This window comes from Solenopsis invicta, chromosome 4 (assembly GCF_016802725.1).
Source record: "Solenopsis invicta isolate M01_SB chromosome 4, UNIL_Sinv_3.0, whole genome shotgun sequence".
Classification (NCBI taxonomy): Eukaryota; Metazoa; Arthropoda; class Insecta; order Hymenoptera; family Formicidae; genus Solenopsis; species Solenopsis invicta.
Window position 1 is genome coordinate 4,513,301 of NC_052667.1, and position 27,819 is coordinate 4,541,119.

At 36.2% G+C, this 27,819-nt stretch overlaps 1 protein-coding gene across 1 annotated transcript in view; it reads right to left on the reverse strand.

The window, feature by feature from the left end:
* The window catches only part of LOC105195613, a 270,526-nt gene that overhangs the window by 75,386 nt on the left and 167,321 nt on the right, over positions 1–27,819 (reverse strand). Inside the window, 1 exon segment of the mRNA XM_039448075.1 lies at positions 480–670. Within this exon segment, the coding sequence (XP_039304009.1) occupies positions 480–670 (191 nt within the window).

Sequence of the window (27,819 nt, forward strand, 5' to 3'; positions counted from 1 at the left end):
TACGATTTACATGTTCTTGATTTTAATCCTCACTAATATAACAAATAACTATAAGGATACATTAATATTTATAATTTCGGGGGAATGTTATATTAATGTTGTAACTAACGTTAAATACTAACTGTAATACAACTATGTAAAAAGAAAAACAAAGCAGACCAAAATTAAATTCTGAATTGGATTTGAGATTAATTAAAATGTACGGTGCACTTCGACGTAAAGTTTCTCGTTGTACTTCTACCGGTATCTATTTGTACGGATGAAATCACCTCCGAGAGCATCATCTCATCTCGGGACAATGCGAACGTAAGCGTTTGGCAGGCAAAAACACGTATAATGGAATTAGTCTCTCGCTTTGTCTCTCTCTCTCTCTTTCTCTTTCTCGAACCGGGAACGACGATTTCGCCCCGGAGAAATAAGGATTCCGTCTCGCAAGTGAGAGAGCTGCGGACGGCGGGAACACCGAACGAGTGACTCACCTTAACAGTCTTCCCAGGGGATCCCTCTCCGGGGATGTGGGCCCGCCGAGGCCACTTCCGGCGCCGAGTCTACGCGAGGACGCGCGCGCGCTCGATATGTATGCGGCCGGCGCGGGCGGCGGGCTGCAAGGCGGACAACAAACGGGACTGCTACCCCCGGGGGTCGAGAGGGTGTAACTCCTCTCCAGCTCCTGCAACAGACAAGGAAACGGCGGTTATGCAACAGCGAAACCCCGAGCGCTCGACATGATATAGGCGAATTGCATTCGAGAAGAATCGAGTGGCGCCATAGGTGTCTAAACCATAATTTTCAATATATCATTCTCCCGTCCTGTATTAAAGATTTAAGAGAATTTGTTGCGCGGTAACAATGTAAATATAATCTATAATCGTTACAAAAATTCAGGAAATACAAACATTTCGCAGCTTCGAGATTTAACGATTTAGAATGTTTTAAATTTTATATTTTAGAAACTATACGGTATGATATATTACATTTCATAATTTTACGTCTTTTACGTCTGTATATAAATTTTTATTAAATTCTGATTCAAAATCGTATCAAACTTATCACACATTATTTTATCAACAACTTGTAATATATTTTTTTCATTCATAATAGTATTTAAAAATAACGATTCTAGCTTAAAATATCGATTCATTATTAATATCTTGCAGATACACATTTATACGTAAAATTAAAATAAGTTTTATGATTGATAACATTCACATTCATAAAACTGTACCGCTATTGATCGTAGATTTGTACAATTTGTATTGATACATGGGAAGCTGTGAATGCAGCTTTATTTATTATATTACGTAATACAATATTTTTATAATACTTTTATGTGTTGCAATACTGATTTATATTAATTTGATTCGTAAATTTTTTCATCGATACACACGTTTTATACATTTTCATTAATACATCGTGCATTCTACGGTTAAAATGTATATCAAACAATTAGACAATTGTGCGAGCAAACGAATGAATGACGGTGAGATTTATTTTTCCAAGGATCTTCGCGACGAAGACACGAGTTTAAGACAATCGGGGTGAACACAATCGAAATTACGATTTCGTAAGAACGAAGCGCCTGGGGTACGAGCGAGTGTTTGAGCCTCGCCATTTTCGGCGGTCTAGTTAAACCTAAGGATTAAGTTTCGGGAAATTTTCAAGCGATTTTGCGAGGCTGAGCTTTATCGCGCGCGCACTTTCACGCTGTTAACGGAACTCAAGGATTAAACTTCGGAACTGAACTCGATTCTCGAGATTTACGAGGAGGCCGGTGCTCGCCCGACAACGCCTCTCTCTCTTTTTTGAATTTAATTAACGCACGAAGTTAATTTCATTTTTCAATGTGTTGTTGCTGGAAAATAGCATGGCCTTCAAGAATTTAGGGATTCGTTCGCGAAGATAATTGTGTTAAAAGTAATAAGTAGCTTATACTGTTAAGCATTAAAGAATCAAATTTAAAATCAATTCCCTGAGTTGAATAACGTTTTGTTACTTTTAACTTTCATGCGTGTGTCGGAATTTATTATTTTTACACAAGACACGTATTATAGTTAAAAAATCAATCTCGTCTAATCAAATCCATTTCTGCGGCTAAATTGCTTAGTTTTAAAGTAAGTAAATAATGTCCATATTAGCGTATACAACTAGAATAATAAATAAAATTTGAGTCAAATTTAACATTTTTTGAATCACTTAAATAATTTGAATGTCAAATTGTCTATTGTTTGTTTAAATTAACAACATATTGAAAAAATGGCGACTTAAAAATGATTAAAAATGATTAAAATTATAATTCGACACTAAAAATGTAATAACATAGAGTCAAGATAATAAATTCTTAAACTTTTGCAAATTTATACAGATTATAAAAATCGAATGTATTATAGTTCATAATTATATCTCAAGCGAAACAAAAAGTCGTGATATCAAACGTGATGCGATATAAAAAATGATTTCTAAATAAAAGTCGCTTTTCGATCAATTAGAATTCATTTTAACGTCGTTTTTGACGTTGTCGTGCTCGGTTCCCTTGTTTGCGTATCTTTTATTAATCTTCCTTTGTGTAAACTCGCGCACCATATTATGTGCGAGAGACCTCTTTTATATCAACGAGGACACGCGTCATTAAATTGGAATTTTCATAAAATCCAGAGAATAGAAGGTAGCTTCGATCTCGCAAGTTTATTACAACCTCCGAACAGTAGGAACTTTCGTTATTAACGTGTAACATTTTAACTTTCCGACGACGAACGGCTGAACGAAATCAAAGCTTCTTTTTTTTCTCCCCGGCGAGCTTTTCGGACAATTTCTCGGAATTTGCAGCAGGTAATGTCGCCGCTTGAATTGGGATCGGGAAACTTTTCGAATCTATTAGTCTCCACGGTAGATCAAACGCGATTTAAACTATCGATCGCCTGCAACTAATCAGTATCCCGGCTCTAGCCGGTAGATATTTCTTTAATTGCTCACTTACACCGATGCGCGTGGGCTCCCACGCTTCCGTTTAAACGGTAAGAGATACGGAGCCCCGGTGCGACTAAAATCCCAACTAATCCGGAAAACAGTACGTTTGTTTGCTTCGGTGATTCCATTTAAATCCCTTTCTTCTCGCAAAACTGCACTCATATATCTCTATTCACGCAAGAGCAATCTTTTCAGTAAACGTACTGTGTAACGAATAATTAATTAACGTTGTTTATCCTGCGTCTCTTCTGCATACGTTTAGAATGCAAAAGAGATTCTCGAAATTTTACAAACTTTCAAAAAGCCTATTCTTATTATAATCAATATCTTCGGAAGAAAATGAAAGAGGAAATTTTAAGAATTTTTTTCAATTTATAAACACATTTATTTATTTTTTTTTATGTATAATATATAGAATTTAAAAAAAAAGCACAGAAGAAATATCCCTTTCTCTCGAAATAACTTAACATTAAACAAAAAAACACTTAATTTTTTTAAATATTAAAAACATTGAATTATATTTTCTTATTCTGCTAATAAATACATCTCTCATAAAAATCTCTCGATATTTCCAGCAAAACGGATTATAAAATAAAAATTCGCGCGCAGTTTCAACAAATCGAATTTTATTCGACCATGTCGACCGTCAACGCGAGTGATTATGACACGTTTATAATACGTGCAGAGATGTATTTTATTCAAACTAAGAAGTGCAAGACGACGGGACTTGGCGGTGAAGCTTAGGTAACCGCATTACTCTCGGATATTAATTCCGCTCGAAGGCAAGACTGTCTGTAACGACCTTCACTGGGCCGCGATGTTAATTGACGAAATGAAACAATGAATAAAGTAGAGATCTTTCCTTCTTCCGTCTCCCTCGCGCTTTCGCTCTCTTCTCACTCGGGATTCCCATTAAGCTCTTGAAAACGGTAGAACTTTTGCAATCCGATTACGAAGATAATAGTACATCTTTATTAAGAATCCTTACTACTTTCCTTTATGTATTCCGTTCTATCCACTTTATATCAGCTATATACGTAAGACTCATTTTATTGGACACAGATTTATTTGTCGCAGTTTCTTAAATCTCGTTAAATCTACTTTCCTTGAAAATTTCATATCACCCTTATTCCCTTTAATGCTACTTACATCGCATAAAGTGAGTTCGTATGTTAGTCGAGTCATTTTTTAATCTCCAATTTGAAATATTTATTCGAACGTCTATTCAAATTCATTAATGCCAAGAGGCTATTTTGTTTCTTCTATCTCATTCAGTTGAGAAACCGAGTGAGATCTCTCGATTAAATGGAAGGAGAGAAGCATTTCGCTTGTGGGCAAAATTTGAATAAATCTGATCCGTCTCCTTATTTACATTCATCTCTGCTTCACACGTTTTATTTTGAGAATTTTAATATATGACAGAGTGGAGAGTTCAAGGAAATATTTTATATTTATTAAAAATTCCGTAATTTTGATTTACAGAACATTCGCGCAATCAATTTAACAGTTTATATTGTACCATCGGCATATCATTATCCCGCAAATCGCTCGAATTACCAGGCATCGCTAACTTTGCTAAGATCGGAGAATGAGCCTTCTGCTTAGAACACAAGAGGCTGTGCATCTAAAATGGAGCGCACAATAGCCGCCGAATACCACGAAACTATAATACCGGAATGGAACGGCATCGGCTCCAGCGATCGAGTCGATGGGTGGAGGAGAACAAATAAGAGAGAGAGAGAGAGAGAGAGAGAAGAGGGGGGAGGAAAGAGAAGAGAATATACGAAGGAACGAGTACGAGCGGCAGCATTAATCCGAGATAATTGCAGACGTAGTAGAGGACGACAAAGGAGGACCTTCCACGTTTTCGATGCAGATGCACAGATGCGCCGCCTTCTCGGCAGGCGCGGACAAAGGCCCCGTCACCCTTTTGCGCCCCGTCGTCGCGGAACACCTCCAGAAAGGAAAATTACGCATCTTCGTTCTCGTTAGCGTGTAAGATTACAGGTAACCGTCGAAATTATGGCAGACGAGAGAGGCGCATCCCTCGCGCACATGCGACGTAATACCCGATGAGTACACCTGTGTGCACCAGCAGCAGCGCACCTTGGAATTTACTTTGCAATTATCCGCCGGTTACATTAGCCGTTGCGCCGGCGGGGGTAACGAGCGCGGGTAAATTTTCCGGGTGCGTCTAATAAAGTCATTACTATCTAATTAGGCGCGCGGGTCCATTACGGGAGCGATTTAAAGCAAGTGCATGCGCAAGCACTCTCAATATAAATATCTAATAATTCTTTATATCCGCCGGCCGCTGCGCGCCGTGAGTAAAACGGTCTCGGGCCGCGTTCAATTTGAGGTAATTTTAACGGTACGCATAGAATTTTTTCCTCTTTTCGGACGGTATTAGCATGTTAATTGCTCTAAGTTTATTAGCATGTAAATACCGTCCAGAAAGGCGAAAAAAAAAACAAGAAGACGGTAGTATTTATGAGATACGCCGATTAAAAACTTTCATTTACAGCAAATATTTCAAGTTCTCGTTTTCCCTTTTCTAAATAGCGTACTTTATATAAAATTAAAGGATCTTGATTTCTAGCAGTTGTTCAATCATTTCATTTAATTCAACGTAATATCTTTTCACGTATGGCGACGAACTTGTTTCTCTCCGAGATGCTGCTTCCGATAGGCGCATTAATTTTTACTCATCGTATTCGTTCGTTCGCATTTAAATGCACTTCAGTCCTGTTACAGTTCTACAGCAAGCGAGGTTACAGTTTTACATACCGTAACCTCGCCAATTAATTAATCGATTTCTCCGCATTCATCGATTCCAATCGTCGGCAATATATCGCGATCAAGTTTTGCCGCGCGTAGTACTAAGTACGCCGTGCTTCGGCATCCCAATATGTACATCGCATTTCGAATGAGAGGATATTCGCAAAAGCAATAACGCTCGCTAATAGATAACGCTGGCACGAGGCATGTGATATCGAAACCGAGCAATTAGTAAAACGTGCTCGGCATACCTCGCATAAACAGACGCGTAATGCGTTACGAAGATGCACCGCAATCAACGCGATAATTCAAAAAGCATGTTAATAAATTTCTGAGCAACTGATTTACCTTTTATGCGCAAACTGTCTCAAAATCGTTCTGGAAATCTATGACAAATCCTTTGAAAATTGTAATACCAATTCTTCCTTGATTCTCATTTACGCGCCGTGTAAGTACATCAAATATACGATATTTGAAATAAATGTATAAAATATGTAGAATATAAATTGTAATATATCTATATCCGAATTATACGAAAATTCCATTAATGTAGCAAGAATCTATTTTGCATTATGGTAAAAAAATATAATTCCGCGAATAAAGATATTCTAATTAAGTTATATTATGATTATTATTTTAAAATTAAACGTACCGTTTCATCTTTTTATTCGAGAATTTAATTAGTCGGGACTTTTTTGGAAACATAAATTTAAATAAAATTTCAATGAAAAGAGATTCGATATGCATAATGTTATTAATATTATTTTCATTGGAAAAAATCATTTCGAGTATGCTGAAATACAGATCTGAAAATAATTATGTTAAACAATGTAAAAAACTATATTGAACGTTTAATTATTTTGATGCCCAACATAAAATTATTTTCTTATCAATACCTAGCTAAATTTTTAGATGATGTAATCAAATTGTTTTCTTCTCTGCACGTATATAATAAGTAATTTATAAAAAAACAAAATTTTATTTTTTAAAAATAAAATAAATAATTCACATTTTCTTGAAAATCGACGCCATTGACTGAAAGATAAATAATAAAAATTGAATAACAAATAATAGAAGACAAGAATCGGGAGCGATAAGGGAGTTATGTCTAGGGAGAAGATGCGCGCATTAAAGTTCTCTATCACAGCTGAAAGTTAATTTAATCCAGATCCAATTAAGCCGGGTATAACGCCGAGCCTCTTAGCGGTAGGCGCGCGCAGTTAGGTGGTTATAGTCGACCGGTCCACGGCACGTTAACCATAGCCGTGTAAATTGGAAATTGGCCGCGCGTCCAATAAATATGAGATTGGGCGATAAATCGAACGGAAAAGCGACTCGCGACGCGTTATATCGTCGCAGTGACGCGGAACGGAATTAATGCCGCCACGTGCATGCGCGAGGTGCGTCCGCCCGATCGACCGGAAACGCGAAACACGATGTTCGTCGACCAATCGCATAACGGGATTGTAACTTGCCCGCGTTATCTCGATGCTGTCTTTTTTTTTTTAACAACAGTAAACGCGATAAAAGGCCCGTAAAATACTCACGGTCGATTTTGTTACATGCATCTAAAATTATATAAAAATAGAAATTTATAAAATAAATATATTTAATTAAATACATTTCATATAAAATTAAAAAAAAATATAATTAATCAATTATAAAATAAGTTAAAGATAAATACACGTCGTTTTCTCCGCATTTCCGTATTCATGCTCATCAATTCGTCTTACGATTGAACGGAATATCAATTTACGAGTTCTCACGGACTCGCGTACGTGTGTGGTAGTTAAGGAAATTGGACGTGGGTGCGCTGTCGAGACATTGACTCGGGTGAGTTAGCGAAGGTATACCGAAAGAAAGAACATTTTTCAACGTCGCGAAAACAAATGGCCCGCGATACAGGTCCACCCACGTCTGCGACTTGGGGTCGCGGAGGGAGGAAAACGTGCGACCGGTCGTGCAAGCTCAAAAAGCACGCTTCGCGGAAACCGGGCTACCTCTCCTCGCTTTTTACGAGACGTTCTAGCCTCCTGCCCCTCGACGTGCGGCACTTCGATTGCCGCGGCTCCGTTCGCCGAGAGAGCGGAGCGGTCCGAGATGCCCATTACCTGAATTGCTTTACGCGTTTGAGGTCAACGTACATTTGTTACCGCTGCGGCCGTCGTTATCGGAACTGCCGATGGACGATACGTTTAAAATTTGGCTGTTGAATGATCCGCATCAATAAAACAGTAATATCAGTTCGATCGTGTTGTACAAATTCATGTATTCAGTAACGGAAATGTTTATGTACGCATCATCATAATGATTAGTATAATCGAATAATAATTATGTATGTTAACTAATACCTCGATGCATCATTCTGTACTGATTATACGCGAGAGAGAAATATAAAAATACAATAATTAGATATATTGTTATTCTATTATCTGAATGAGGAAAAAGATTAAGTTAAGAAAATCACTAAGTATAATTTTCTAATGAAACTTTAAAATGAAAAATCTCAACACTGTATCGTAAATCTTTTTTAAAGAGAGAGTATGATTTTATAGTAAAATATCCTCTCTCTGACTAATTACGTAAAATTCACATTGATTAGAAAAGCTTTTGCTAAAGCTATTGCCAATTATACGGGACTTACGAGAATGACATAAGTAGGAGCTGTGCTTAATCAGTCACAACGAGCCATCTTCGCGTCTCGTTCTCTTTCTCTGTCTCGGTTACTGAATTTCTCCAACGACTTCGCTCTCGTTAAAAGGGTGGAACACTGTCGTCCTCGTGGAAAATCATAATTACACGGACTTAATTGCATCAACCGATGCCGCGTACCCGCGACTGTTTATCGAGCACGCGACAAAGGAGGATGAAAATCGAAGATAAAGTATGGATCGGAGAATTTCAAACGGCCGATCGTGCAATTTTCCTTGTAAAATAGAACGACGAGGAGGAAAATAATTTACGATGGGAATTGCGTAAATTTTTTTCTCTTTTAATAAAACGGACTAATCAGATTTGATTGGATAAGAATTACGTAAGATTGGAAGCAAAAATAAAAATTAAACAGTTTAATGATGAAAGCACATTTCAATAGTTTTAAAGGTAAGCGAAAGAAATTCATTATTCTTTTTCCAACCAAATTTTTGAAACATCGTAAATAAAATTTAATACTGTTAATTTAATACGGTAGACGACGTAAGTCGTCCACGCGCACGAAAATCCAAATTGCATTTTACATAAAATAATAATAATAAAAAATTATGAAGTAATTTACTCTCTCGACTAATTTATTTCAGAACAAAACCCTTGTTAAAATTTCTCGTTCCTCTTCGATTATCCTTTTCATTCCCAGACAGTCCTCTACGTCTTTTTAATGAAAAAGGGCTCAGACTTGACTCCCTCCCTTGACGGGTGATCATAATTATACAGAGTTAATTGCACGCAAGCGCGGATGGCAACTGCCAATGTTTATTAAACGCGCGACAAAATTAGCGCACGGTTTCTACCTGCGAAGATGGAAGAGGCGTCGCGATTCTTCCGGTAGCGAATCTCTTATCTCGCTTCTTCCACCAACGGCGACGCCTTCCGCTTTGACGTGATTGCCACGACAGTGCGCGCATGAGTTGTCCCGATTCATGTTCGCATGGCTTTGTAGCAACGCCGGCTGCGACAAAGGCGGGTGAGGAAAGTGGCAAGAACGACGACAGCCTTTCGTGCATCACTTTCTTCCGCTGGCGCGCTATTAGCATCTATTAGCGTCTATTTGCCTAGCTAATTACTACCGGTTTGAGCTTCTGGATTCGCAAACTATTCTGAAGAGATTGAAGGTTCAAACTTTGAGAGCATCCTGTTTTTCTTCTTTAACACGCGCGCATTTGCGCGTTCAAATTTGTAAAGCCATTAAAATGTGATTTTAATAAAATTTTCATGTTTTAATAAAATGTAATTGCCCTTTTCACGCTTAGGCACATTTTAAAATGAATAATTAAAACGTATAAAGTTTATAAATTTTAATTGTAATTTTAAAGGGGAAAAAATGGATAAAAAAATGTTTCCGTATAAATCAGCGTAGTTAAAGTTTTGCGATTTTATAAGTGCGCAAATGGTAATAAAAGAACAATTAGGGGTAATCAAAAAATAATTGAGATTGCCAATTAAGGTAACCTTATTATCGCGAACAATTGGCTCAGCTGAAAAAAATGCGATATTCCATTCAAATTATTCTCCACTCTACCATTGCAAATCACCATTCATCTCCGAAAGGAGACCTCGTAGCCAGCCGTTTTTAAAAGCACCGGATAAACGATTTAAAAAATTGAGATTTACGAAATGCGGAACTAAAAAAAAAAAACTTTTTGTATTTTCGTGCGACGCGGATTTCAATGCAAAATCGACTGATTTGGTGAATGATACGTCAATAATCCCTGTTATTTGAATTGCAATTTCAATACGCAATTATCATGCGGATATTTTTATCGCAATAGTCACGGTGAGCGAGTTAAACTCGATACAAGCTAGAGAAAGTTTGCGCAGTTTGTATTCGTACCATTAACTTTTCATTTCTCAACTTGTACGATCGTCGTTCTGGGAATATTGCGCTTTGCTTTGCTTTGATTTGAGAGGAGCCTTAACATCGCGCCAGTTGCGAACTAACATTACAGCTCGCAATTAAATTATTCGCGTCTCATCCATCATGTTTTTGACAAATTTTTATAATACATATCATATATATAATTCCTCTTTAATTTATTGTGAAGTTAACACGTTAAATCAAACTAAATATTTTGTTTATTGCCAAATTATGTATTGTGTTTCTCAAATAAATGACATTATATTTAATATAATGTAATTAATTAAATGCATTAAACAATTTTTCGACAATTAAACAAAAATTGCTTCGTTGTGGTATTTTAGAGATAATTACAATGATGAGTATACATTATACATATAGTTATTTTACACAAAAAGAACAATTTTTTGAAATTATATAGATCTGAAAATAATTGTGTTGAAATCATTTAAAAAACTGTTTCGATTATTTTAATTTGGTTACTAGAACGTAAAAATTGTAGCAACATTATTACTTTGATTCTCCAACATAAAATTATTTTCTGATTTCTAATTCAATTTTGAGACTCTGCGATAAAATTATTCCTTTCGTATACACTCGTGGTTATTTATTCCGCATTGCCATTTGATGAGCTAAATATCTAATAATTTTGCTCGCTAATTTCTTATGTGAAACTATCATAAAACGTATCCGGTGTTCGTCAAAAAGAATTTCTGCGGCTTCGATAATATCCTTGGATAATAACTTGCGAGAATCAGCGGGCATTTACGACGACAGTTTTCCTTCGATCGCAATTAGCGGATATGCGCGCAGAAGGCAACGGGATGCGTAATGAGAGGCGCCTGTTCGGTAATTCGTCCGTAAATTAGCGCGCTTGAACTCGTTCCGAGGCGTTTTAACAGCCGCGCGGCTCGCAAATTGGCGGAAAAACGACTCAAAGTTTCGCTTAAACGAAGCGATGTTTTCGGTGGCCGGCGAGACACGCAGTATGAAAGAGTAAAAACCGTCACGGGATAAATACGGTTCTAACACTCGAAACTGTTTTTGACTACCGACGATTATGAGACTTATGTATACGTTAATGGAGAAATATTCAGCAATATTTTACGTTGCGAGTTTGTACAATAATCGAATATAATTAATCGACATGTGACAGATTTAAAATGAAACAAGCGATAATTACTATTAATTCTAATAGTCCCTTTTCTATTCACAAATAACTAATTTTCTACATTAACTTTTAATTAAAAAAAATTAATAATTAATGTAAAAAAGTGAAATTTTTAAAAATTAAATTTATCGTGTGTTTTTTTTTTAATATTATGTATGTCTTATTCACACATTTAGATATGAAATTGGCGGATTAGTTGTAATGGATGAAATAGAATTAATTATGCTTCGCTTATTTATTACTAATGAAAAATGTTTAAAACTTCGTAATGTAAAATTTTTTCGAAAATTTTGAAAATAGGAGCTGTTTATTTTCGTTTCCGCATTGCAAAATGATATAAATAATCGGATTTATGTATTTTTTAAGTTTTCCTTAGTTTATGTGTTCTATTTTTCAAATTAATAATGCAACTTTGAAAATTTAGCGTATAGAACGCGGAAACAGATCCCCGTGCGCCTCTTTTCTTGGATATTCGCGAAGAAGTATGGCAGAGCGCGGCGCAACTACTCAGAAGTTGCGCGGGAGGTCGTAGGGGAGGGACGACGACAGGCAGGGAGGGTTTGCAGCGAAAGGAGAGTTAGGAGTAAACGAAGCCGCCGTATATGTAACACACGTCGTAGCGAGCGAGTATGGTAAAATATGAGGGCTCTGTCACTTATCATCCCCTTCTTACCCACCGTTGTGACGACGGGCTTCCAGTGCCGTTAACGTTTCCATCGTCATAAACGCGCCCTGGCACCTTCCGCGCGAATATCAGAAGCATTTCCGTCCCCGTCCGCTTTCGACCTAATTTACGAATACCGTGAAGGTAATTACACATCGTAATGGGGATCTCCTGAGGATATCATCAAATTGCCGTCCAGAGTGCGCGGTGCGAAAATCCAGAAGAGCGATGCAATTTTTTTTTCTTCTTTTAAATTTCCTTTATAATTATTTCGAGCAGATAGTTGCGAATACTCTGATGTAGAATCATTAAAAAAAAATTGAATAAAGTAATAAAGAATCGATCGATAAATGGTGCAACTATTTTTTTTTTTTTTTTTTTACTTTATATGATGCATTAAAGCGAGAGATAGTGACCTCCTCGAGAATTTTTTGCGCTTTCGATACTTTACGGTGACAGTTTTTTTTTTACACGATCAAGAAGATTTGCAGCAATTCGTTCCGAAAAGCACGTAAAATTCTATCAACCAACTTACGTCGCGGACGGTTGTTTGCCGAGCATTTAAGACCTTCAGCGGAGCCCTTTCGATCCTTTTGTCGCCCTATCTCGGTCCGCCTTTAAATATTCATGAACGACCCGGAAATCTGCTTGTCCGTGTGACGCGTGCAATGGTCTTAATGCACTGCAAACGTGTTCTCAAGAAAGCTTTGTCACCGCTTCGACGTCGCGATGCGCGCGTCACGCGGGAGCTTTAAGCGCCCATCAAGGGACGAAATGACGACAACGACGACTCGACTTGGCTTTGAGCCGCATCTTAATGACGGATTAAGATGTTAAGGCGATAAAAAGTAAGTGCATGCACAGGAAGGTAAATTGCAAAACATAAATCCTGTTTGTGCCGAGCTCGTACGAGGGCCCGAGCCCATTTCTCTTATAAATACAATTAAAAGTTGATTAATCTATTTATAGAATTCTGAAAAACTTTTTAAATATTGACTGATAGTTTTACATTATACATCTTACATTCTTCCTTTGTAATGGAATATTAATTCCATTTACGTTATTATTTGAAATCAAACGAATCATTCTGTTAAATTCAATTATAAATTTTTTGATCTATCAATGGAACTCTGAAAGGCTTTTTTAAATATCAAATAATAATCTCTACGTTATAAAAATTATATTTTTTTTCGTAATTTATAAATGTTAAAATTAAAATATATGACGTAATATATGTAGAGCAGTAACCGCGTGATATTGAAATAAACGCGATATCTAGTTTCCAAGCTATGCCATGAAGCCTTTATTGATAATCCTGATTATCGCGCGCGTAGATGCGATGGCAGAGGAAACGAGATACACATCGGTAGCATAGCTGTCGCTAAGAAATAATTTACCGCGACGCGGATGATTACACCGTAAAATAATCCGGGCAGTGTATGCGCGGTTCATTAGTACACGCCATTCATCGAGAGATTCTGTGTGTGTAGTCAAGGCGAAATACCGAGTTAGCGGACTACTATCCGAAGAAAATTCAGCAGGGCTCTTTGAGGAACCCTTGCTTGATATCATTAATGCATTTGCCAGTAAAGCAAATGCATTCGTAATGGTCACGCTACCCCCTTGGGTAGATGCGAGCCGCAAAGGTTGGCGTCCTCGATCTCTCTCATCACGCAGCACGGGGCACATGTTGACATAGCTCTGTGTAAATCTTACTCCGAGAAGCCGCATTCACGCGAATTACCGACAATGTAAATTCACGTTTGACTCTTCTTAAAGAGTTTGCTACAGATCTGATTAAGAGCAATAGAAACTCGTTACTTCAGCTCTGAGGCACGCTCGACGAGATCTTATTTTCTATCAAAAACTTTTTTTCATATTCGTTCGGTGACAAAAAAAGTTGATATCGAAATTTTATAAAACTGATACTCGTTTGAAATCTTTTTGACACTACACAGTGCCGTATTATATTTTTACAATGAAAATTACGATCTCGTAATTTTTCGCTAAATTAAATTGAATAATTCAATTCCGTTATAATTACGACTGCATTTTCGCTACATATCTAACGACGTTTGCCTGATATCATCGTAACGGACGATAAACACTAACTGCTTAGGGCTTGCACGGCCTTCGGAATGTCGCTTCGAAGATACTGTAATTACGTCTTCCGTAGAGTTTAATCCCTGATGGGAAACGACGCTGCGACACAGTAAATGCCACCAGACGGGCTTGCACTTTCTCAATTTTACCGGCATTTTCTTCTTTTTGCTCCTCGCGAGCAGAGAGATGCAGAAAAGAAAAGCAGAACAGGGCGGAAGCGTGCCTCGCGATGGGAACATAATAACGGCAACAGAGAGAATCGGGAATCGAACGAGGCGTTATACACGATGCAGCATGAATTATTGAGCGACAATGAGAAGTCTCTCTTCCGAACGATTTGATATCTTTCAAAATGAACGAGAATGATTGAAGGAGAAAAGTTGTTCGATGCGACGCGCGTCTTTTTTGTCTACGAATAACGTTATGATTAATTAAAATAGTTAAAGAAAATCTTCAAGAGTTGAAAAATAAAATTACGCGTGCGTTCTTCACATCTAGAGACGCGATCTTTTTCTCATAAGTCGTTTGTAAATATCTTTTTGTCTCGTTGATATTTCAAGGAAGAATATCAAGCATGACAAAATTATCTTTATGTCTATCTGGCAACAAGAAAATTAAATTCAAGGAGTTTTTCCGTATGGCACTTAAACGCATCGAAATTCATCATAAATTGTATTTCGATAATCCGTGTTACAGTTTTTTCGCGAATAATAAGAAAATGTCTATGCGAAATATGGATCAGTGTGTTTACTGAAAAAAAAAGAAAAAAAGAGAATCCTTCGTAGAATTTATGACATTCTCGATTACGTTATGGACTATTTACCAGCGTCCTTTCGGATGGTGAACGGATTTTCCCGTTGGATTCCAGCAACATTGAAGCGAGAGGCAATATCTCAAATAATTGCGAATGGGACAGCGATTGGCCTTTGTGATCAATGTTTGATCGGCGGATGTTTGTATCGTGCAATGCAAAAATATCTGGACATGCGATAGGTCAAATTAATGGTGAGCCAACTAACTTGATTAACTTATTTCAAATACAAAAATCCAATATCGTTGCTTCAAATCCAATATCGTCAGCTTTTTCGTGAATAAAAACAAGATTTTTCAAACTGAGTAAAAATTTTTTACGTTTTCAATTTACCAATATATATACTTCATATAAGTGATTTTGATATTTTTTCTATATCTTTTCATTAAATAAATTTCAAATAGAGAGTAAAGCGCGAAGCGATAAATGTTTTATTATCATTTAGGAAATTAAATTGTAGATGCGCGAAGAGGAACGAGTCAATGCAGTTTTAATATTTAAAATATTCATGTTGATGTTAGTTATGTTGAATATTGTTTGCTTCGACTATCTCAGAGTTTTGTTTCATATATAATATATTTTGCATGCAGCATTATTGGACTCATAAACAAATTAAAAATTCTAAATGAAGTTACAAAAATGGTGCACACCAGTCGTTTTTGTTACATTATGTACCACACAAACGAATATATTTAGAAATTATGATTTTGTAGCGAGAAGTTAAATACATGCAAACTTTTAAATGCTGCAAAAGAGAAAAAAAAAAGAAAGAGAGAAAGAGAGAGAAAGCGAGACTTTTTTAAACATAACGAAAATAAATCAATATTCAGAGTCCATTGTTTCAAAAAAACATTTTAATACATTTTATTAACATTTTATTAAACACAAAATTTTTTTGCGAGAAAAAGAGAAAGAGAGAGAGATCCAAACAACTCGTATACACATGAATACAAGTAAATTAATGCTTTGAAGAATATTTTATTTTTATGAAATATAATTTATATACGTACGTAACGCGCTTGTCACAGTTACAAACTAGAACATCGTATTTATCTCGAAAGCACTTTCACGGGACCTTTTTACCGAAAACAATAAATATAAATAAATGTATTAAATGAGCAAACAACTCAACGTTTGATTATTCCGAAATTGTGTATCCGGCGTTTTAGATAACCTTTCGTGGCACTTGGCGATATGTGCAAAGGTAAAGTAGCATGTTGGAAAATCGAAAAACTTTCTTATGGAAAATAACGAGTGTTAAATATGGCATTTCCGGCATTTCATTAAAGATATTATTGATCGAAATTGACATTGTCTTTACCACCCTTTGCTCACATTACGCAGTACATTTGATCGAGTTAAAGCAACTGATTGGTTCACCCGTGTACCAATTCGTCGATCCATTGTCTCAGCGACTTAATCCTGTTCTGTGAATTAGTCTGTACGATCGAAGCGTATTCTCTCCCTTTTGATGTATCACGGGCTCTAAAGGAATCTATCATTGGTCTACAAGATCCCGTGCAACGACCCTCGCGATCCTTCGAGTACTGCCAGGTTAATTACTACGGCAGAGGTAAGTCCTCTGCCGTAACGTGATCTTATATAACGTAATGCAATCTAATGCTCGTGTAAGATGGTTAGAGTGTAACGCTATAAATTTCGTCTCTAAGAAATTGCGGCCCGAAATGCGTGCATAATCACCTACTATAAAAGTCACGAGTGAATTATGTACCGCAAAATTCGCGGCTAATAGTGCTTAGAATTTCTTGATAGAAGCTGACGAGTTTACAAACCACAGTAGAAATTTCGCAAGAACCATCATTCTCTATAACTTTTCAAATGCTCGGAAAAAGAAAAGAAAGAAAATCATCCTCAGTGTAATGCGATGAAATATATGCGTGCTAACGACTAACTCTGTACATGTGTAGACATTTCTGCAATATGAAATATAATTATGCAAAAAATGTAATTATACGTTTCCCATAAAAATACATTTACGATGCTACGAGAGCTTTTAATTATTATGTAATTATAAACTAAAGTAACAACTGCAGGTAGCCATACTTTTCTACTTTACGCTTTATAAATTATTAGCATTATTCACACAAATGATTTTATACCTGGGGGAAAAAAGAACAGAAATATCGTATCTGCGCAGATAATAAAGTGACAAGGAATTATCACGCAGAAGAGTCCAAGATCGGTGCAATTTTCTCACAAGTAAATCTCATATATGCGATACGGATTCTAGGGGGGATTGTAATCTCCGAGCTGAAGCTTAAACGAACCGGAAACAAGGGCTCGAGGAAAATGTCAATATCACGACGATACGTGCGAGCGTCGAGATGCAGCTTACGCATGTGTATCCGCCGCGATATTGCTTGAGCTTCCGCTTCGCGAGCTCTTCTGGCCATTTATTTATCCCTCCTTATAAATGCACCTGATATTGAGCTTCCCTCATTACGATATCCTATAGACCCATACGCAAAAAAAATGGCAAAACGTGCAGTTTTACACGGGAATAAAAAAACTTTGCTTTAAAAGAAGAACGACGGTTTTGATTTTGTAATTTTAGTGCTACAAAAGCATGTATAAGTCCACGAAATAAAAAATATATGTATAATAGTGACCATAAAGATATTAAAGATACATAAAATTCGATTTCTGATTTTATACGCATACATGCGTAGTTATAAAATTATTATCGAAGTATAAGAGTTATCAACGAAAAAATGCAATTAAAAGATAATAATAAATTCATCTGTTAATTTACTAATTACTTGAAAGTGCATTTTATAATTCCTAATATAAACCATTTTTGTGTTCGTATTTTTTATATTATATACTAATGCATATATTATAAAATAAATTTTGAATTAGTGCGAACTATTCTCCCGTTTCAAAGGCTTTTAATAATATAAATATATTAAACAAAAAAAGTGAGGCAAATATCATTAGCAGTGAATGTAATGGCATAATTTTAAATTAATTAAATTATTTAATATCCGTGCTGCAAATAATTATTTCATTGAATTCAGCATTCAATATTTTATTAAATTTAAATAGAATGAAAAATTCCTAGCAAAAAAGAAATTAACTTGGAGAGAGATATTAAAAAATTATTTAACAGCTAGACTCACCTTTAGCTAAAAGCTATTATTTTTTTCATCAATAATATCAGTTTGTTATTTTTGCCATAAATATATACATTGGTAAATCTTTAAACTTTAAAAAGATTTTTAGTTTTATAATGTTAAATTTTAATGAGTGTGTAGTTTCCTGGATCGATGAATAATCTTGAGTAATTCAATTCTTGAAACTTTCCTTGCTCGCGTAAGTTTGCTCTTTCGATTTTTTGCTTCAACAATCATCGTTCTTCCGTCAGAAAATTGGCGTAAAACTTATCCTTACCCGCATAAAATTGCAAACGCTCGACTTAAAAAGAGTATGCAATTATCCAGGATTTCTAACAGGCGACTTTCTTTATCGCGAATACAAATCGTCTGCTGTAAGAAACTTTTAATGGTGACCTATCTCAATTCGAAAATATGAAAAAATGTTAGTAACGATGCATTTTTGTCTGGAAAACAAAATGCAAACTAGGAAATTTTTTATGTCATTCCAACTATAATAAATAATGAGATAATTGTATTATATAAATATACAGAATTTAAAAATCAAGTTCATCAATGATTCAAAGTAATCATTGATTTTATTTATTGTTAATTGTATCTTGTTTTTTTTTTAAATTATCAAAATTATTTTGGTACACGCGAAATTTAGATTTGCTTTTTAGATTAGCTTTATTCTGAATTTCCCCACGCATAAGTCTGACAGAATGTTTTAATTCACGTCGGACGAATTTTTAATTTACCCCATGCGAATTTTTAATTTACGTCACCTAACTCGTCCGCCCCACGGATTTCATTTCAGATAAAGAAACTTTTCGTCCTCTCTCGGCCGGCATTTAATGAACTTAGCGAGTGGCCCTCTGTAAAGTGAGATTCTTCATGAAATGTGCTCTGGGAAAGGGTGGTAAAACTCTCTCGCCCTGCTTCTCAATAAATTCGAATGTCTCTGAAAGTTCTCGACGCGTTGTTCACTTAAACGCATCGTAAAATTAACAATTTTGCAATTTATCTGATCCTACGAAGAAAATGAAGTTGACACTCTTGTTTTTATATCAAAACATGTAGTCGAAAAATCTGAGTAAAGGAAGATTCAAGTGGAATTATTTGTTAATCTATTCAGCGAGTTATCAGAGGAGAGTGAAGCGATAAAGTTACGCAAACTTGAAATTTACGATTTAATATTTCAAGCTGTTGCTATGTTGGCAGAAAGGACGATAAAATTAGAAATTATACACTTTGCTGTCGACTCTTTTAGAAAGTAAATTATGGGACAAAAGCAGCTTGTACTCGTGCATAACTAAAATTAAGAGATTTAATTGCCTCAAAATAAAATTACGCTTTCTTTTCTCTAGCAAAAAAATATATTCCAACGTGTGTCGAGCATCAATATACCGAGATATATAATTATTTTTGCAATCAGTTCGTTATACTTCGTAATATTTCGAAGCAAAGATATTGCTTTCAATAATGGTGACGAACAGATAAAGGGAACGAGCGAAAAAATGACGAGAATTTTGACTTTTCCAGTAGTAGAGTTTCTCTGCGGAAAAAAACGTGTTGACCTTTCGAGCTCAGTAGAAATTTAAATGTCACGATTGACAAAGGGCTATATAAGAAGGGAGAATAGCCTAGAAACGAGACGCTTCGTTTACGAGCACTCTCTGGCCTGTATAGTTTCCCAACGAAGGGTGGCTTCAGACTATACTCCCGAAAGCGGCAAGGCAAGCGGGTTGGAACGAACAACCGATGGTCTGCCACCGCGTGGGAAAATTAACAAAATAATTCACATGCCATGGCGTTAAAAGCACCGACGGGACCGGTGCGGCGGCGCCATAAACGCTGATGTGATTTACACAGGGTGTTCCTAAGTTCTCTCAGCGCGCACCCCCATCCACCAGCTGTGTGCGCTGCCGTTCATCTTCGATGCCTAACTACTTCCGCGGTAGCTGCGTACGTAACTAGCGTCGATAATTGCGGCGCCTTAGTACAGTCTAGGGGGATCAATATTGCGGTATACCGTTCGGAGATTGTTACATGTACGCGTACGGCGAGGCGCGTGCATATACGTTTACAGGAAGACTTGATATAATACCGGAGGCTCGTTTAAAAGAAAAATAGTTTATTAATTTAAGAAATTATCATCAATTTAACTCTAGCGAGAACTCTTGTATGATGTTCTGGTTTTTTGTTATTTTTTTTTTCCAAGAAAGATTTGACGTGCAAAAGTGCTGCTCTTAATCGCCTTTACTGAAAAGAAAAAAAGCGACTTTTGCACCTCGACAATTTTCTCTTAATGATACATAAGGTTTTGTAGCAAGAATAAGTTTACAGCAACTTTACAATTTACGAGACTCACCGCAAGTACGAAGTCGTGCGTAAAATGGACTTTAAAATTACAAACTTGGCTCGCCTTTGTCCCGAACATCATTACAGTCCAATGTTCCAGAAATACAAAACGTAACTTGCAGCAGTTTTCAAACTGGCGTGAGGCGTCGCATATTTTTCTGAAATCGTGGAGTTTCGCAAAACATGGATATGTCTTCCCGGGGTGTTCCCCGCGATATAAAGAACATACAAACGCGAGTCGTGTGAAAGGAAATAGTGAAGAACGCTATCAGCAATACCACGCCATTTCTTGCTGTAACAAATGGGACATGGGTTTCCTGCGCGTTTCACGGAAGTGGAAGATGCGTAATACTTCAACGTTCAGCGTGATGGAAATCGAGCGGCCAGCGAAACACCGGTTTCAAACGAAAATGATGAGAAAGGTCAGAGAGAGAGAGAGAGAGAAAGAGGGAAGGCGGGGGCAGACAGAGATAGTGGACGATATGATGAGAAAACCGATTTGGACGAATTCAGCCTCCGGCGCGCATCGACAAACCGTTTTCATCGAGTTACGCGATCCGTACTCATAATGGGAATAAAACATTCCATTATGACGTTCCACCATGTCGTTAAGCATTTCATTTCAACTGACCGAATATTTTTCATTTTCTTCCTGTCGATATTGCGTATTCAAGTCTGGTCCTTATCGCGATTGCATCGTGCATTGTAAGATGGATTACAAAACATCGTAATGATTATTCGAGTTAAATGTGATCCTCTCTGGGACTGCTTTAAGAGTCTTCTTTCAAAATCAGCAGATAAACAGGGGCCAAGTGAACCGAGAGTAGTCATTCAATTTTGTTGCGTAAACGATTATCTGTTCTATGATATTTATTTGGAGATAATTATGTATATAAATTTATATTCAATATATTTCTTAAATGTTGAGAAGTGAAAAAAAATTGTTACGGACTATCGATTATTAAACTACGATTGACCTTTTCTTCTTTTCTTCTTGCTACCGAGACGTAAAGAACATCCCAGATGACTATACTCTTAAGTTAGAAATGGTACGTAATACTTTTCGCATATTTTTTTGAACCAGCGGAATGTTATTCTGTTAACAAAATGGCACTTTTATCATTTAATGTTGCTTTCTTTCACCTTAATATTGCTTTCGAAAAACGCGATAGTTCGCGTAAAGATTTCGCGCATCAGGAGTAATATTCGTGCTTTCTTGGGAGTTTTCTCGGGATAAATTTCAACGCGGCGCGGCGCGATACGCGTCGGTTAAGCAGGGCAACACGGCAATGCACTTAGGATAATGCTCAATTTTTAAGCTCGAGCGAAACTTTCGTGTTATTACTGCGCGATTGAGACGCGTTATCTAACGTCTCGTATAAATCATGCAAGTCGCGCGAAAGGGAATTTTCGTTCGAGTTCGTCAGAGTTGCCTCGAAAGATCAATATTTCGATCCTTCGACGCTGCATAAATTTGAAATCTAATTACACTCACGATAAATAAGTATTTATGACCTTCGATAAATGCGAATATTTCATCGTTATACCACGTCGGATAATCGACGTTTTGCGTTGGTTTTATTTTCATTTGTTTTATCTGCGTTTTTATAAGCCACGCGTCCATTTTACAAGCCATGCATAGACGGTTCTAAAACATGGTCACAACGGCACTCAATGACGGACCTTTCTTGTCTCGCGCAACTACTTTTTACCAGTTTGTCAAGGAGAGACGAGAAGAACGGTCAGTCGCTGATCACGCGATCGAGCGTGCAAAGCGTCGAGCGTATCAACGTTTCGAGAATCGATAATTAATGGCCCGGATGACCATCCGACGGTCGCAAACTCTTTCCTACCTTGACCTCGACCGCCGGCGCAGACGACCTTTCCTCTCCGTCGCGTCGCCACTTCCGGTCTCTGTCTCCATCCAGCCGATGGTTCCTCACGAGACCGTTCAGACTGCGATAGGAGAGCAGCCGACACATGTCGCTGGTGAGATCGGGCAGGCGATCTTTGCTGCAATCGCAATGGAACTTGCGCTGTGGCATCGCGCGACACGCACACACACGTATACGTATAGTCTCCTTCTTCTCACCTCGCGTCGTCTTTGACGTTCATCATTTTTCCCAGGTTGACGAACCTCGGGATCACTTCGATTAACCAGAAAAATTCGGGCGTGATGGACAGTACGTTCCTTTTAATTCACAGGAGAAGAGTTCCGTTGCACACATTATTGTTATTTTGCTCGGGATAATTAAGTGCTGTTCATTAAGCGCATTACATTTGCTTTTACATGTTGATTCGTTGAAAGTTATCGATCAGCTTATATAGAATTATACAGTCAGGTATTTAATCAATTTAACTTCATTTTAAACGTGTTATTACTGACGATCCTCGTTTTACGTCGATTTCGGTACGTGGCGAATTCGCGCGAGAGAATTAAATTTTCGAGGAAACTCTAAATAAAATTTTATAGTCGCAATCTCTTTCGAACTCGCAATCAAACTTGTTACAGCCAGTCACGAAGTTGATAAATGTTTTATGAGAAAAATTTTGATCAAATTTTTTAAATACATTAAAGAAGAAAAAAAAACGAAAATGTGTAAAAATATTTTTACAAACTGTATGTTAGATAAAATAATAACAATAATATACTTTCAAATAAAAAAAAACGTACGCACATTTAAATATTTTTTTAATGCCTGTAACAAATTTGACTGACTTCGTGATTTACTATATAAATTAAAAAAAAAGTATCAAAACACTGCACTGTCAATCAATAATGGAGAATCGTGATGGAGCATGGGAAAGAATTTAACGAGTGTCGAGTAAAAAGAAGCCGACGGAATCAATGAGAACGTATTCCTGGTGACGAAACGATGCAATTCAGCCAAGTGTTACAACACGATCGCACAAAATTGGGACGATCGAAAAAGATGTCTCGAGGCTACGCTGCTGTTTGGCACCATTCCGTGTAAATCGGCGAAACCACTTTTCGCTTCGTTCACAGCCCAGTATTTACCGATTACCTTTTGCTCGCTTTTCTTACATTACAAATAATTTAAATTACGACTAGACAAAATCTTATGGCAACTTTTAACTGTCATAAAAAAGGTTTTAACAACTACCTTTGTAAATCAAAATAAATAAAATTCGATCTTGAATTTTCGAACGCATTCAAAAAGTTACATATTTTTAGATAATATTTCAATACCTTTTTCTATTATCCTTAAATTTTTGCAATCTCTTTTTCAAACATATAATGAACTACATGATCCAAAAGTGATTTCTTAATCCGATTACATCTTGCCTTGTAAGCATATGTTAAATACACGTTCGCACTGCGGCACAAGTATATCCATCGAAACAAATGTATTTTGCATTTGATTCTACCACATCCCTAAACGATTCGATCGGCCGATGACCCATGGAGAAAAAAAAAACAATGAAAAATACATGGTTGTTTTTCCTGGGGCGGTAGTTTACTATCCTCGCTCGCGAGGAGCGTCGTGAAAAATCACGCGATGATCCACGAACGACTGGAGAGCGATGTCGAGCCGCGGGCAGTTCGCAGTTCGACGTTCGAGAAACGTTTAAAAATATCTGAGAACGTGAACGAGGTCATTTTCGGAAGACAAGCCGCGGAGGCCTTCGGAAGGTTGGAATTTACATGAACGAGGTCGAGAGCACGACTAAACTCGACGTGTGTAATCTTGGATATTAAAGAGGATCTCGGCGCTTATATTGATCTTACATATTCATTTGGATTTCGATATTTTATGTTCAATCCAAAATAAATGAGCTATAATAATAATAATAATAATATATTTAACAATATATATAAATTAAATAGCTGCTCCCTTTAATTGAATTTTATTAACAAAAATATTAATAATTCTATTAATAATTCTATTAACAACAATATTAATAATTTTTATCTGTGTTTTTAGTTTCATCTTTTATTACGTATAAAATAATAACATTGATGTAAATTATAAATTATGACACAGAATAACTAACTAAATTAAGCTGCTTTCTGCAGACATTTCAATATTTGTAAAATTATTATAAAAAGTTTTATACATGCCGGAATCGAAACGTTTGAATATAAATAAAGGCTGAATAATTTTGTAACATGCAATATGATTCAGTATACAGTTCGTTTATTCTTTTCATCAATGATTGAATTTTATTCCTCTAAGTCTTGTTTTAAGTTTAAAATTTTTATATATTATTCTTGTATAACTATTTTTAGTCACGCAAATTGTTTACACGTACAAAGTGATACTTTTCAGTTGTCACATAATATCGAACATTTTAAAATAAATGTCACGAAATTATATTTGTTTTTATTTTTTCGTACATTTTGTTTTAAATTACTTTCTTTATTTTCTGGAAAGGACAAAATTGAGTTTTATATTTAGGAATTGTATAAATTATTTTTATGCATGAATGTTTATAAGTTAAAAGCGCAACAAATTATACAAAATTTCAAAATATTTTTCGTGCAGCGTGCGTATAACGATGAATTACACGTTTTTTTATATCGATCGTGAGATGCACCGTTTTATAATGGATAACGAATAAAAATAAGTATCACACACAGATGGGTTAGGGGGCCACAAACTGCTAGATTTAGCAATTTTTTAAAATTATATTTAGACGAGAACCCACGTTTACTGCGTTCTTAATTATAGAGTGCGATTATCGGTAAAAAAAAACATGTTAAATTATCTCTCCTATAAAAAATTTAAATTATTTTCAAAATTAACAAGCGAACATTTGTCGTCGCAGTCACATATTTTTTATTAAATATTTTACTTTAATTTGATTTATAGTTAACATATCGTTAGTGGTAACGAGATTTTGGCAAAATGAATAATATTCTCTATTTAAATACGTGAGATCTTTCTAAATTCTCATACAAATTCTGTTCCGTTTAATCATTGTATCTGTATTCGTGTCTTCGTTTCAAAGACTTAGCGTGCAGAAACGAGGCACGGAATTACGCGCACCTCGGCTTCTCCTCATCGGCGTAGCAACGTAGCGCGCCGGTACACGATATAAAGGATAATCCAATTTCGGGGGCTTTCTATCCGTGATAGCGGGTCGGGAAAAGACAAGGGCAAGCTCATAAAGTTCGGGCCCGCGGGAGCGCAATACTCCGCCAGGTAACAACGAAGAGAAAGATGAAGAAGAACGAAGATTTTCTAGAAGATTACAGATGTAATGTGCATTGCGAAATTCAGTCTCCTTGCCCGTCTTCTTCTTACAGTCCTAATTACTTCGCTTACAATGACGTTATTTTTTACTGCTGAAAGATTTACAAGTTCTGTAATCATCATTCTATGAATTTGCTAATATTTTAATATCACCAATTACTTCATTATGATGAAATGTACAAAAAATAATTGTTATATTGACAAATTAATCAGTCTTATTTTTATTTGCATTTATGCTTCATAAATTAATATGCTAATAATATTATATTGAATAATATTTTTACACTAGCATTCACGTCTATATAATCAATCATTTAACAGAATGGGCATGCACTGCAGAGTAAAAAAATTTAATTGATTCTACCAGCAAACTTCGTTCGCCAGATATTGTGTGTGCCGAGAGACCAGAATTCCGCGTGTAACGGACGGCAATTAAAGACGGTTGCGGTGCAAGATAATCCGGGAAATTACAAATTCGTTCGACTCCCTTTCCATCCTTTGGGACAATCCTAATTAACTTGGTGCTACCGCACCCCGAAGAGGATATCCTTCGTTCACCGGTTCACGAAAACGTGCTTGACGATCTAGTTAGTTCGACCCGGAAATTTGGTGCTGTCCCCGGAGCCGGTGTAGCACAGCTTGCATAAGGTACAATTTAGATAGAATGAGCTTTTAGATGTTCAAGATAAAAATTCACCGCGTTGACAAGAAATATATTAGATAAATATTAAAACAATGCTAGCATTTATCTTAACGAGATATATATTGCAAAAATTCTTTAAATGTAATATAAAATGTCAATAATATCGAGAGGAAAAAAGCACTTTGCGTTAATAGTAAATTAATATTTATTAATCATGTTTAAAATTAAACATAGTTTCAATTTGTTGATATCGTTACAAATATGTATATTTATCTACTACAGAAATACAAGTTAATTAAATTCAATTTAGCCGCATACGAAAACACAAATAAAAAATCAATTCAGCTTTTGTTAATTTTAATTTTATTTACGAAAGCGATATTATTAAAAAAAAAAGTAATATTCGATATTTTCACCTCTTTATTCTTGTAATACTAATTAATTCTATGCAAAATAATCGGTATATCGCGTATACGCAAGGTAGAAAAAAGCAAGAAAATGAATAATCGATAAACTCTTTTGCGCGAATATACGAGAAATACCCAGGCTCCTTGCACGAGTTAAAATATTGCGAATTTCACTTCGAGTCTGACAAAATTGAAGTATTATTGGAAAGCGCATCAGCAACAATCGCCAATCGTATACACGCCGGAGTGCACTACAAGGAAATGATTCGAATACCAATAGCTGTTAATGAGAAATATGGAAACGGAATCATTGCGCCAGTCAGGAAACATCTGCAAAGTTAATGAATTCTTCTTTGGTGAATGGCACGAGGCGTCGACTTAATAATCAGAATCCTAGTAATTATCCTTGCTAATGAAATTCTGCCGAGATAATTAATATTGCAAGCATGGTTAATGTCATTAGAAACCGTTATTGTTGCTACAATTGTATACGTAATTTAAAGTATATATAAAATACTTTGCGCTTCTCGAATAACTAAAGCATTCGCTTTCCTTCGTCGATGTGACCAGAAGAAATAAAGAAAGTTTAAATTTAGAAAATCTTAAATAACTGTATTTGCGATTTTACTTGTGACAGCATTGTAAAAAAAATGCAAGTTAATAAAAGGATCGCGATTATTTTTAAACCTCAGTTGCTCTTAAAAAGATACGTTTGAAAAATCCAACGGCAGTCAATTGCGTTTGGACACGGAAGTTTCAAAACTGTGAGGAAAACTTTAATCTCGCGTGGAAGCATGCGTGATGAGAAGTTATCGGAAGACGCGCAGTATAAAAATGAAAGAGTTCCCGATCTATATATTTCCGCCGCTGAAAAATAGAGAAGCCGCGTTTCGTACGCCCCGCAACGTTGCATCGCGACAGTGCAACGGAGTAGCGTGTCTGCAGCGTCTTCCCGTTACATCTCGACTTTACAGCGTTTTGTAACATTTTGCAGCTGCGATCTTTATGTCCC